The sequence below is a fragment of the Petaurus breviceps genome, unplaced genomic scaffold (genome assembly GCF_028583685.1).
Source record: "Petaurus breviceps papuanus isolate PSGF00001 unplaced genomic scaffold, PetGlider_PUasm1.0 91133, whole genome shotgun sequence".
Classification (NCBI taxonomy): Eukaryota; Metazoa; Chordata; class Mammalia; order Diprotodontia; family Petauridae; genus Petaurus; species Petaurus breviceps.
In genome coordinates, this window is record NW_027187419.1 from 49,857,522 (window position 1) to 49,871,698 (window position 14,177).

At 41.3% G+C, this 14,177-nt stretch overlaps 1 protein-coding gene across 1 annotated transcript in view; it reads right to left on the reverse strand.

Annotated features, from left to right (window-relative positions):
- Positions 1–374: 374 nt before the first annotated feature.
- Positions 375–14,177, reverse strand: part of IGSF9B (immunoglobulin superfamily member 9B) — a 77,655-nt gene continuing 63,852 nt past the window's right edge. Inside the window, exon 20 of the mRNA XM_069079712.1 lies at positions 375–5,680. Coding sequence (XP_068935813.1) covers positions 5,472–5,680 — 209 coding nt within the window. The 3' untranslated portion in view covers positions 375–5,471. The remainder of the gene's footprint in view (positions 5,681–14,177) is intronic.

Consider the following 14,177-nt stretch of genomic DNA (forward strand, 5'->3'; position numbering starts at 1 on the left):
ACATGTCTCCAGTTTTCAATCCAATACCATTTTCCATTTTCTATAGAAACACAAAGGTTGAGCTAGGCCTAGGAATGCTGATGGATAGAGCCCCTTACCTTCAGATGAAATTATGAGAAGCTGTCTTAAAAGAGATCTTTCTAGTTCCTTCTAACTCCCCAACTCTCTCTCTTCCTGTTCCTTAGTTTCCAACTAGCTCTCCACGGTACTCCCCCAAATTTCTTTTACATGCAAATAGATCAAGCCATGACAAATTGCTAGTTTTTCTTCTCCTATGTTTCTCTACAGATTTACTGAACATCTTATGTACAGTTCCTCTCCCACCCCTACCCACCCCACCCAACCCCACCCCCCAAAAAAAAGCTCTTCCTAAAAATACCAGAAAGAATTTGCCCCCAAACAGGAAAACAAACCTCAGCCCCAGGTTTGAACCCTGGGAGGTATCAAGAGACATAAATTGTTGCCTCCTGAATTCATTCCCTTCTTTTGAGAAGTCAGTGCTTTAAACACATGTACCAGGAGCAAAAACTCTGAAACTCCCCACCCTCTTTCCCCTAAAATGGAAGAGAGTTAAGAGACAGCACATACACTAGCTCCATGTCAGAGGATACCAAATTGAAAATGTCAACATAAGATGGAGGAGAGGGAAACACCCAAAACCATCCACCAGCCTTCCCACAGTAAAGCTGTCCTATCCTTCCCACACCATACCTGTGGGACTATCCTCTGCTCAATGGAAGGGGGGCACTAACCCAGTTAACTTACTGGAATCAAGGCACTCCTCAGTTAAGGAAATGGTGTCTCAGTACTCAAAGTCCTACCTTTGAGGTCAATGTTCTAGCACCCACGTGGGGCATAGAGTCATATTACTTTGCCATAGAATCCCAAGGTCTTATGACCACAAAACCAACCTCATCTGGTAATAAGAAAATTAGGAGCAAGGCTGGGATGCTATTGGTTTTTGCCACCTCCTGCTCAAATGCTATTTCCTATCCCTAAACATAAGAGGATTCAGATCTACTCTCCTGTACTTTCTGCTTTAAGATCCCTTGGGATCCATTTTGTTCTTTCTCTAGCTTCAATCTCCTTCAATAATAAAGTGAGTGGAAGTTATGGGTATTATAAAGAAAAAGAAAGGAGAGAGATCAATGTTTGGAACTCAGGAAGGACTCCCCGCAAAGCAGCTTCTACCCTGTAAGGCAATAAATGAGACCCTACAAGATGGTAGCCAGGAATTCTGTATCTCAGGTAGAATAGGATTTTGGATATACTGGGAAGTCTAATGCTACTTTAATTGTTCAGGGACAAAGAAAAAGACATTAAGGGAAGTTTGGAGATAGACATGCTCATACATGGACACACACACACACACACACACACACACACACACACACACACTCCAACAAATAATGTCAGCAGAATCTCCACTCTGCATCACACCAGGCAAAAGCATCCTTGCCTAGCCACCCCACTTCAGACCCTAGAAGGAAGAACCAAAGTTGTCTGCTCTCAAGGAAACTCTCCAAAGAGGCAAAAACGTGCCCACTCTATAAAACTCTCTTCCCTGGGAAGGTGGCACAGGTTGGCCTTGTGTTTTTTGCCTGGTCATGGAGATACCAAAGCACAGAAGAAATCTAGCGGCTGGCACAGAAAACAGCATCCAACCCTGTCTGGCCTGATGTGCTAAGGGAAGAGGCATTTGCCAGCAGGAAGAAGAGATTGGGTCAGCACCTGTGTAAGGATTGAGGGATATAACTTGCTGGCCAAGCTTTTGTCAGAAGAACATGATGAACAGATTTGTATGTGCATGTGTACGTGTAAATGCGTGTGTGTTTATGCACACATAACTCCCTGCCAAAAAAAAAAAAAAGCCTACAGGCTCATTTTAGAGGTCCAGCAGCATGAAGCATTCATTTCTTCTACCCCAAATCATACCTAGGAATGCTAAAGCCTTCTAAATCAGGCATTTTTCTGCTTTTTTAAGAAAAAAATCAGACTCCAAGATCACCTCAAGACATCCCAAAGGAAACTAGCATTCAGCAGCTTATCAGGTGACTGCTCCCCTTCCCCCTCCCCATGATTCCCAGGCTCGGCTTGACTCAGCCGGACAAGGGAGTCCAACAGAGCCTCAAGGGCTCTTCAGCCCCAAGCCAGGCCTGCAGAAAAGCAAGATAATGCCCCACAGCAACTGAAAGTCACAGACTCCCAAACAAGTGTCCAGCCCCAGCCCAGTAAGTCTGACTACACCCTCCAGATGCTCCCCAGGGGCCTCCTTCAGCCCTACAGCCCAAAGACACCTGGTGCTTCTTGGCTACAAACACCCCAGCCACTGCATCTTCCATAGGAGAGAGCAGCAAGACATACTGGAAATCAAGAAAATGCTGGACGTCACACACTTCCCAATTGGAAAGGTACCCTTTGCTAGCACTGTGCAAGAAATATGCTTCCCATATACTACTAGGGGCACAACAGGGTTTGGCAGGCCAAAACTACTGGTGGTGCAGGAGGCTTCCTTGCAATTGAAATCTTAGCAGTGTATCTAAAGATGGTCTACTCCTTGCCAACCATGCCCAAAAATAGAGAGAGAGAGACAGAGAGAGAGAGAGAGAGAGAGAGAGAGAGAGAGAGAGAGAGAGAGAGAGAGAGAGAGAGATACCTTGTAACAGAGGTATTCAACTGACTCCCAGGATCTGGAGTTTACAGGACAGATTGGCCTGAACTCCAGAGAGTAGAGCAAGGTTCATCCCTCAGATTTCTCACCTTTCCCTATTCACCTAAATTTCCCATCATTTACTTGTCCTTTCCCATATTACCTCTCCTTTGGGCCCAGTTTTAATCCCTTCCTTTCCCTGGATGGTTTTGTTGTTCAGAATCTAATTGTCTTTTTTGAAGTTTCAAAAAAAAAGTGGCCAAGAAGTTTTTATCTCATCAATACTGGTATTCTGGGGCCAAAGGGCCAAGTTTGTGGAAGGGTGATCTAGGCTTCCTACTCCTAGAAAAGCAAGTGTGTACAGGCAGAATGCAAACAGGGGCTTCACCCAACCTTAATCTTAACTAAGACATGACGCTATGCCTGCTCCTCAATGCATCAGTGACACTCATGTCCTGAGATCGCCCAGCAAGGACACTAAAATGAAGGACACAGCATGGCACAGTGGCAGAGGTGCAACTGCCTCAAGACAGAAGACACAGGATCACCCAGTTTTCTCTCCTCTGTTTTCCCTAGGACCTCACTGGGGAAGACCAGCTACCCTGACAGCCAGGGTAGAGAGGATTTGGATGAAGCAAGATGGAAGCGTCATCCAGAATCCCAGTTGCCAAACAAAAATACAAGTGTCTCAGACAGTGGAGACCAGAAATAGCCAGAGTGGGAGAATGTAGCATTCTCCCCATCCCTTTCATTCCAGGCTTGTCTTGGTTAGAAATGAATTGTGGTGGCTTGAATTGCTTCAGCTGAGCCCCACCCAAAGGCAAGGCTGTTCCCTGGCTCACTGGGCTGGGAAGCAGAAGCACCAGGGGCCTGTCACAATGGTGGAGGAGATAAATTCCCCTCCAATTTAAAAGCCCCAGGGCAGATGGAACTGCCCAGTTCTGGGAAGACCAGTCCAGATGGACAGGGTCATGCTCTAGGGCCCAGCGATTGGCAACTGTCGTCTAACCAGGTGATGTGAGACCTGATCATTTTACTGCTCCAGAACTTGGCATTAAGTAGGAGTCAGAGGAGAAGCTGGGACCCTAAAAATGCACCAAGACTACAGCACCAAGAAGATGCCCGGTGGTCTTTCTGTGAAGGCAGGGTAACAATCTCCTTCTCTGCCAAAAGGAGAGAGAAATAACCCCACCACCACCCACCTTCACCACCATCAGGGCATCCTGTCTTGCTCTTGGCTAGCAGCTTACCATTTTGGAAGTGATACACTGTAAGCAACCCCAAGATGACGCCACAAAACTGCCAGAAACTAACAGTCTGGACAGACAATATTTTGGCAAAAGGTAGATCAGAGAACATGTTCCTCCCTAGGGCTAGGATGGCCAGGGTCTAGCTCCAGAAGAAAAGAACTAAGGTGGGGGCGGGGAAGTCAGGTGACTCATCCCACCCCACTGAAAATCAAGAAACCTCAAGCCTTCAGGGTTCACCTAATGTTATTCCATAAGTGCTGGAGGTTGGGAAGGAAGTTTTGCCATGAGGCAGAGGAAGATCATCGGGTGTGCGCTTGAAAGAGCTGCACGAGTGGAGATCAGTCAGTCTGGGGTTTTTTATCTCCCACAGAAGGGGAGAAAGAATCCTACCAGCTGGTCTGAAGTAGCACTTGGGAGGGTGCTGCCATGCTGGAAACAGGATATAAATAGAGCTGAGGCAACCTGGCACTCAGCACAGTAGACAGGCTGTCGAGCAAGGGACCCCTTCAGCCACAGGGCTTGGTGCCCTGGAATGACCAAAGAGGGAGTGAAGAATGAGATGGAGTTTGTACCCAGAGGCCTTCCTGCCTGAGCCTCAGGAGCCTTGGCTGAACTGTGGATGGAAGGAAGATGCCAGCCAGGCCCCTCGTCATAACATATTTCCTTTACCTAGGGGCTAGGAAAAGTAGTAAGGGAGGAGGTGGGGATGATGGTTGGCAAACAGCAATGATCCATACTTCCTCAGCATGAGAGAAAGTAGCAAAGACGAATGGTCAATTCTGCCAGGAACATGTGGATTTCATTGAAAGGAGGAATAATCCTGAGACAGACACTAGGGCATCCCATTAACCCCCATGCTCATCCTACCCACAGATACCCATTTGTCTGCTGTCTTTCCCCCTTCTTCTCCCTTCATACACCAAAGAAAGACATGTAGCACTTAAACCTGCATGACCCACCAATCTGAACATAGATATATATACATACAGAAACACATACATTATATAGATATGTATCTGTATCTATACATATGTAAGCTTAAAAGGGGGGCGGGAATGGGAAACCCAACCATATTCCAGGATTTGAAAAACTGAAAAAGAAGAAGAGAGAAATAGAGACATTTGGCTTCCTCTTCTTCCTTTACCCACCCCCACCCCCCCCACAAAGGTAGCTGGAGGAGGTGAGAAAAATCTATCTAGGGAGATCTTTTCCCACTCTCAAATTACTTCCCACCACCCTCCACTCACAGTTTATACCTCCCTCCCTCTGCCCTGTGAGTGAGGCCAACTGGCCAAGGGATTGAGGATTTCTCCCAAAGACTATTCCAAAAGGAGAAGAGGAAGGAAATGGTCCAGACTGGAGTAAAGATTTGCACAATTCCCACAACAAAAATTCAAGGCAAGCCATTTACTGATGGAAGAAGCAAATTTACCCCCATGCCATGTCAGTCAAACCCACTCTATCCACCCCCCACCCCCCATATATATTTCTTACAGATCACTTTCTCCCCTCTGCTCCCCATCCCCCTAACCAATTTTCTTGCCCTTAGAACCTTTACAGGTGGCACTAAGCTACAGCAAGGTGGCATGGCCTGAGTCATCATGGTCCACACTGTTGAGAATGGCTGTCTGGTCCTCAGCAAGCTGGCGATGACACAGGTCTGAGAGGCGGGCAAAGGGATCAGGACGAGAATGTCTCTTCTTCTTTCGGAGGCAGACAGCTTCGTCGGGCCACAGTACCTGAGAGTTAGGAAGTTGCTGAACCTGGGAAGCAGAACCGTCTAAGGAGAAGAGGAAAACAGAACACAGAAGCATGAGTGGTGGGGAGATGGGAGGTAGTATCACATACTTACCTTAGAATCCTGGCATGGGAACAAAAAGGCCAAATGAGAGTGTGAGAAAGCTAGAGATTTCTGTAAAACAGAGCTTTTCTTCCCTGACTCAGACAACCAGTAATCCTACCCCATTAATACAAGCAAGATTATATGAAAATACAGGAACATTTTCCCCCATTTACAGTCTCTATGAATCCAGGTGACAAGAATATTTGAAACAATCAATTCTATACCCAGAAGGAGAATAAGCCCCTTGAATCGGAAATTTCAAAGCCAATTCTGGTATGACTCATATCAACCCTAGGAAAGAAGCATTTGATTTGACACATGAAATACTGATTTTTTTACCCCAAATCCATGAATCATAAGCACCACAAAGCTTGGTGGAACCTAAGTTATTTAGGCAAACTCCCTGAATCTTTTCACCATGTCACTCTGTGAATCACAGAAGTATGGAATCTGAGAATTAAAAAGGAATCACAAAGATTATCTAGTGCAGTTGGGACCCATGAACCATTAGTGCCTCCTACAAAATCCCTAAGAAATGGTTGTCCAGCCTACTAGACCATAAACTACAGGAAGGCAAGCACCAGGTCTTGTCTAAACATTCCACTTAACTCAGCCTCTGGCACTATCTGTTAAGTTGTACTGAGTCCAGCTTCCATGTTAACACAGCCAGAGGCAGGGAACTCACAGCCCTATAAAAGCAACTGATTTCATTTCTGGACAGCTTTAATTGTTAGAAAGTTCTTCTTTGTTTTGAAGTTAAAATCTACATCCTGGTAATTTAACTTTTGGTTCTAGTTTTACCCTCTGGGATCAAGCGAATTAAGTCTTTTTTTTTTTTTAATTAATAGTGGTTTTTTTTTCCAATTACACATAAAGACACTTTTCTTTTTTTAATTATTTATTTTTAGCTTTCAACATTCACTTCCATCAGTTTTAAATTTTCTCCCCCTCCCTCTCCAAGATGGCTTGCAATCTGATATGGGCTCTACACATAAATTCCTATTAAACACATTTTTGTATTAATCACGTTGCATAGAAGAATTATAATGAATGGGGAAAACCATGAGAAAGAAAAAATAAAGAACAATATAAAAAGAAAAGAGTCTACTTTGTTCTGCATTCTGACTCCATAGGTCTTTCTCTGGATGTGGCCATCATTTTCCATCAGTGTCCTTTGGAATTGTTTTAGTTCCTTGTATTGCTAAGAAGGGCTAAGTCTATCAGAATCAGTCCTTGAACACTGTGGCTGTTACTGTGTAAATGTTCTCTTGGTTCTGCTCTCCTCACTCAGCATCAGTTCATATAAGTCTTTCCAGTCATATGAAAAAATGCTCTAAATCACTATTGATTAGAGATGCAAATCAAAACAGCTCTGAGATACCATATCATACCTATCAGATTGGCTAACATGACAAAATGGGAAAATGATAAATGTTGGAGAAGATGTGGGAATGTTGGAATTAATTCATTGGTGGAGGTTTAAACTGACCCAACCATTCGGGAAAGCAATTTGGAACTATGCCCAAAGGGCTATAAAAATGTGCATACCCTTTGACCCAGCAATACCACTTCTAGGGCCGTATCCCAAAGAGACCATAAAAATCGGAAAAGGACCCACATATACAAAAATATTTATAGCAGTTCTTTTTGTGGTGGACAAGAATTGGAAATTGAGGGGATGCCCCTCAATTGGGGAATGGCTAAAGAAGTTGTGGTATATGAATGTAATGGAATACTATTGTGCTATAAGAAATGATGAACAGAAAGACAATTTTCAGCATTCATTTTTGGAAAGATTTTGAATTCCAAATTTTTCTCCCTCCTTCCCTTTGCCCCTTCCCCAAGGTGGCAAACAATCTGATATAGATTATACATGTGCAATCATGTAAAACATATTTCCACATTAGTCATGCTGTAAAAGAAGAAACAGAACAAAAGGGGGAGGGGGGAAACCATGAAAAAAAGTGAAAATGGTATACTTCAATCTGTATTCACACTCCAATTCTTTCTCTGGATGTAAATAGTATTTTCCACCTTGAGTCTTTTGGAATTGTCTTGGACTGTTATATTACTGAGAGGATCTAAGTCAATTGTAGTTGATAACCACGCAATGTTACTGGGTTTGGGTTTAATTGGTTTTGTTGGGTTTTTCTTTTAGTATTTTATTTTTCCCCAGTTACATATAAAAACAATTTTTAACATTTGTTTTTAAAACTTTGAATTCCAAATTCTCTCCCTTCCTCCCTCCCCATCCCCACCCCTCATTGAGAAGGCAAGCAATTCGATATAGGTTATGCATGTAACAACACAATGTTACTAGTACTGTAGACAATGTTCTCCTGGTTTTGCTTACTTCACTTAGCATCAGTTCATATAAGTCTTCCCAGGTTTTTCTTAAATCTACCAAGCAGATTAAATCTAATCACTCTTGTCTATGACAATTCTTCAAATATCTGAATAATGAAATCCTGTGTCCCCCTTTCCCCCTCCCCCCTGTCCCCATCCCTACCCCCACCAAAACTCTTCTACTCCATTCTAACTATTCTCATTTCCTTCAACTAATGCTGCACATGGGATTGGGTCCCATAATCACCACTGGGATATCTATGTGATTTTAGAGAAGTAATTTCCCTTTCTGAGCCTCATCAGTAGAATGGGTGTGATTATACTGCAGGAAACCTATGTGAAAGAGAATTAGTCACAGACTTCTCAAGATAGATGGTTCTGTTGAAGATTTCTTGTTTTTTTACCCTCACTCAGAGAAGTACTTGGCCTAAGCCATCCCAGAGGTCTAAGTGCATGATTTTTTCAAGTTCTAATGCAGGGATTCTTAACCTTTTTATGTCAGTACCCTTTGGGCAGTCTAGTAAAGACTATGGATACTTATGGGAAAAAATGTTTTTAGATGAATAAAATAAAATACAAAAGACCTTGAGGGGACCAAATAATATTGAAATTCAATTCGGTTCAACAAACATGTACCTACTATGTGTCAGGCACTGTGCTAAGTGCTGAGGATACTAAAAGAGGCAAAAGGCAGTGTCTGCCCTTTAAGGAGTTTACAATCTCATAGGGGAAATAACATGCAAGCAAATATATACAAAGAAAGCTATATACAGGATAAATAGGACATTTTAAAAGAAGGAAAGATCTATGAATTAAGAGGGTTTAGAGAAGGCTTCATATAGGTGAGTTTTTAGTTACGACTTAAAGGAAGCCAGCAGAGAGGTATACAGTTATCAAAATATACCAATAAAAAAAAAACTCATGGACTCCAGGTTAAGAATCCCTGGTCTAAATAAACATAATGATCCACAGTCTTCCTTTGTCACTCATCCAAGTTTATCAAAAGTCACTGGAAAAACTCAAATGGCTGATAAATGTTAAAGGAGCATTTTTTAGAGTCCCAATAGGTACCTAGACCTATTGGTCTAAGGCTATACTTCTGATTACTTTTGACCTCTGTCTGGCACTCTCCAAACCTTATTGGGTAAACATGAACCACAACCCAACAAAGGTACTAACGTCTGGGCCAAGGAGAAGACGCCATGGAACAAGTATTATGAATCAGGGAAAGACGTGTACCAATTTCCATATTAACAATGCAAGTCTTGAAATGATAGGAAAGAAAAGTACAGGGTAATTATATTGTCAAAAAAGAGTTAATCAGTCTATAGGTATTTTTGAAGCATGCCGCTAAGAGATACAAAGCAGAAAAAGATAGCCCCTGTCCTCAAGGAGCTTGCAATCTAGTGGGGAAAACAATAGGCAAATAACTATGTGCAAACAAGCTACATATGGGATAAGCAGGAAATAATTAATAGAGAGAAGGCACTGGAATTTATAGGACTTAGGGAAGTCTTCCAGTAGAAGGTGGGATTTTGGCTGAAATTAGCCAGAAGTCAGGAGGCAGAGATGAGGAGAGAGAGAGGAGATGAAGGGAGGGGACAGCCAGAGAAAATGTCCAAAGTCTAAAATGAGAGAAACTCCAAAGAATTCAGATCTGAGGGAATCTAACAGTAGAATTCACAGTGACATAATACCCAGGAAAGAATTTAAAAACAGACAGAATAGACAGTGGAAAACAGAATCACAAAATTTGAGCACTGAAAGAGACCTCATGTAGTTGTGAACCGATGCAACCATTCTGAAAATAAATTTATAGCCTAAAAGGCTATAAAATCATTCATACCCTTTGACCCAGCAATACCATTACTAGGTCTGTATGCCAAAGAGATTTTTTTTAAGTAAAATGACCTATATGTACAAAAAATATTTATATCGGCTCTTTTTGTGGTGGCAAAGAATAGGAAATTGAAGGGATACCTATCAATTGGGGAATAGATGAACACGTTGCGATATATGATTATGATTATATACTTTGTGCTACAAAAATGATGAGTTGGATGCTTTCAGAAACACCTGGAAAGACTTACATGAACTGATGCAAAGTGAAGTGAACAGAACCAGGAGAATGGTATATACGTTGGTATACACTGGTATTGTACGATGATCAGCTGTGAACAACTTAGTTGTTCTCACCAATACAATGGTCCAAGACAATTCTGAAGGACTTATTATTAAAAATGCTATCTACCTCCAGAGAAAGAACTAATGGAGTCTGAATACAAATCAAAGCATACTTTTTTTTAAGCTTTCTTTATTTTGGGGGGGGTTGGGTTTTCTGTCTGTTTTCTTTTACATGATTAATATGGAAATGTGTATTACATGATTGTGCATGTATAATGTATATCAAGTTGTTTACCTCTTCAAGGAGAGGAGAAAAGAGGGAGAGAGAAAATTTGGATCTCAAAATTCTTATAAGAACAAAATTTTAAAATTGTTTTTACATGTAATTAGAAAAAATAAAATACTTTTTAAAAAGAAAGAAAGAGACCTCAGTTACCATCTATCTAGTCTATTCCTAGGTAATAGAGGGGCAGCTAGGTGGCACAGTGGATAGAGAGCCAGCCCTGGAGTCAGGAGAACCTGAGTTCTAATCCAGCCTCAGATACTTAATAGCTGTGTGATGCTGGGAAACTCATTTAACCCTCTTTGCCTCAGTTTTCTCATCACAAAAATAAACTGGAGAAGGAAATGGTAAACCACTCAGTATCTCTGCCAAGAAAAGCCCTAATGGGGTCACAAAGAGTCAGACACAGCTAATCAACAACAATAGCAAAAAAAGGAAAAAAGGAAAAAGTAGAGCATTGGACTTGGATTCAGGAAGATCCAAGTTAAAATCCTACTGGACACTTACTAGCTGTGTGACTCTGGAAAAGTCACTTCATTTCTGCTTGCCTCAGTTTCCTTACCTGTAAAATGGGGGTGATAATAGCATTTATTGTAGAGTTGATATGATAAAATGAAATAACTACGTAAAAGTGTTTTGTAAACCTGAAAGCACTATATAAATGCTACCGTGTTTCCCCGATAATAAGACCTATCCCGAAAATAAGCCCTCCCCTTACTGTGTAAGATTCCTCTCAAATAAGCCCTCCCCTGAAAATAAGCCCTATTGAGATTGCTACTGTAGTGAAGGTGATCCCCTGCGCTACACGCTACATTACGGTACCCTCTGTATGCACCGTCCCCCCCCCCCCCGGTGAAACGCACGCCACGCTCTGAGCTGCATCCAATCAGAGCTGCAGCAGTGAGCGCGTCATCCTGTTCTTCCCCAGTGATTTGCTTATTGAATAAAGGTACATTTTTTTGTTCACATTTACCTGTTTATTAAAATTGCTGTCAATGTTCATTAAAATAAGCCCTCCCCTGAAAATAAGCCCTCTGGTGTTTTTCTGTCCAAAAAAATTAATAACACAGTGTCTTATTATCGGGGAAACATGGTAGTTATCATCACTATCATTACTATCATTATTAATGCCTAAAAGGAATCTTCACTATAACACACCTGACAAGTGGTCATCTAACCTTTGTTTGAAGACTCCCAAGGAAAAGGACCACCTCCCAGGTGGTCCTTCCATCTTAGACAGCCCTAATTGTTAGGGAGTTTTTCCTGATGTCTAATATGCCTTTTTTAATATATTTGCTTCAGATTTAATGTTTATGAATATTGTGTAATTTAATTTATAGTCAAATGACAGATTCATACAGTGTTAGAGCTGGAAATGACCACATTCATTTAGTCCATTTAGTCATTTAGTCTCTTGTTTTTTGTTGTTGTTGTTGTTGTTTATTTTTTATTTTTTTAGTTTACATCATTCATTTCCATAAGATTTTGAGTTACAAATTTTCTCCCCATTCTTCCCCTACCCACCACCCCAAAACAGTGATCCCACTGAATATCCCCTCCCCCAATCTGCTATCTTCAATATCTTCCCCCATCCTCCCTCTGACTTTCCAGTAGGGCATGGTGGATCTCTATGCCCCAGTGCCTATATATCTTATTTCCCAGTTACATGTAAAATAATAATAATATATATTTTTAAACATTTGATTTTAAACCTTTGCATTCCAGATTCTTTCCCTACCTCCCTCGTCACCCACCCTTACTGGGAAGATAAGCAATTCAATATAGGTTGTACATGTGTAGCTATGCAAAACATTTCCATTGTGAATATATTGTGAAAGATTGACTATATTTCGCTCTATCCCATCCCACCCCCGACTTGTTCTATTCTCTACTTTGATCCTGTCCCTTTTCAAAAGTGGGTGCTTCCTACTTCCCTCCCCCCCCCAGCTTGCCCTCCCTTCCATCATTCCCCCTCTCATCCCCTTTCCCCCTACTTTCCTATAGGGTGAGATACTCTATTTAGCGTGTATGTTATTCCCTCCCTAAGCCAAATTCATTGAGAATAAGGTTGACTTATTCCCTTTTGCCTTCCTGTTCTTCCTCTCCATTGTAACAGTTTTCCTTTGCCTCTTCTATATGAGATAATTTACCCCATTCTATCTCTCCCCATCTCCTCTCATTATATTCCTCTCTCACCCCTTAATTTCACCTTTTAAGTATCATCTCTTCCTATTCAACTGGTCCTGTACCATCTGTCTATGTATACCTGTACACGTATATACACATACTCACACATGTATTCATACAGCCATATACCCTCCTATATTGACATATATATGTATGTATACATATACACACACATTTCTATCCCCTTCAACTTATTCTCATACTTAGAAAAGTTTCATAAGTTACAATTATCATTTTCCACGTAGGAATGTAAGTAGTTCAACTTTGATAAGTTCCATATGATTTCTTTTCCCTGTTTACCTTCTTTTGCTTCTTGTATCTGAATGTCAAATTTTCTATTTAACTCTGGCTTTTTCAACAAGAATGCTTGAAAGTCCTCTATTCCACTGAATGACCATATTTTCCCCTGAAACATGATACTTAGTTTTGCTGGGTAGGTGATTCTTGGTTTTAATCCCAGCTCCTTTGACCTCCAGAATATCATATGCCAAGCCCTTTGATCCCTCAGTATAGAAACTGCCAGACCTTGTGCTATCCTCATTGTGTTTCCACAGTATTCAAATTGTTTCTTCCTGGCTGCTTGTAATATTATCTCCTTGATCTGGGAACTCTGGAACCTGGCTATAATACTCTTAGGAGTTTTCTTTTTGTGATCTTTTTCCAGGAGGTGATTGGTGAATTTCTTCAACCTCTATTTTGCCCTCTGGTTCTAAAACATCAGGGCAATTTTCCTTGAGAATTTCTTGGAGGATGATTTCTAGGTTCTTTTTTTTGATCATGGCTTTCAGGTAGTCCAATAATTTTTAAATTACCTCTCCTGGATCTATTTTCCAGGTCAGTGGTTTTTTTCCAATGAGCTATTTCACACTGCCTTCTATTTTTTTTCATTTTTTTGGATCTGTTTAATAGTATCTTGATTTCTCATAAAATCACTTGCTTCCATTTGCTCCAATCTAGTTCTGAAGGAATGATTCTCTTCAGTGAGCTTTTGAGATTCTTTTTCCATCTGACAAATTTGGCTTTTTAAGACATTCTTTTCCTCATTGGCTTTTTGAGGCTCTTTTGCCATTTGAGTTAGTCTATTTTTTAAGGTGTTATTTTCTTCAGTCGGGTTGTTGACTCTCATTTTATAATTTTCTTGCATCATTCTCATTTCTCTTCCCAATTTTTCCTCGACTTCTCTTATTTGGTTTTCAAAATCCTTCTTAAATTCCTCTATGACCTGTAAGCAGCTTGTTTTTTTTCTTGGAAGCTTTTGGTACAGGAGTTCTGACTTCTCTGTCTTTCTTCTGTTCCATGCTTTGATCCTTTTTGTCCCCAAAAAAGGAATCCAGAGTCGTACCGCTGTGCTTGTCTTGTTTCCCTTGTTTGCTCATGTTGCCACTCAATTACTCAACTTTTGAGCTTTTTGCCACAGTAGAACTCTGCTACCAGAGCAGGGGGCTTTGTCCCAGTTGGGGTTTTCTCAACTGCTGGAGCTATTATTTGGGTGCC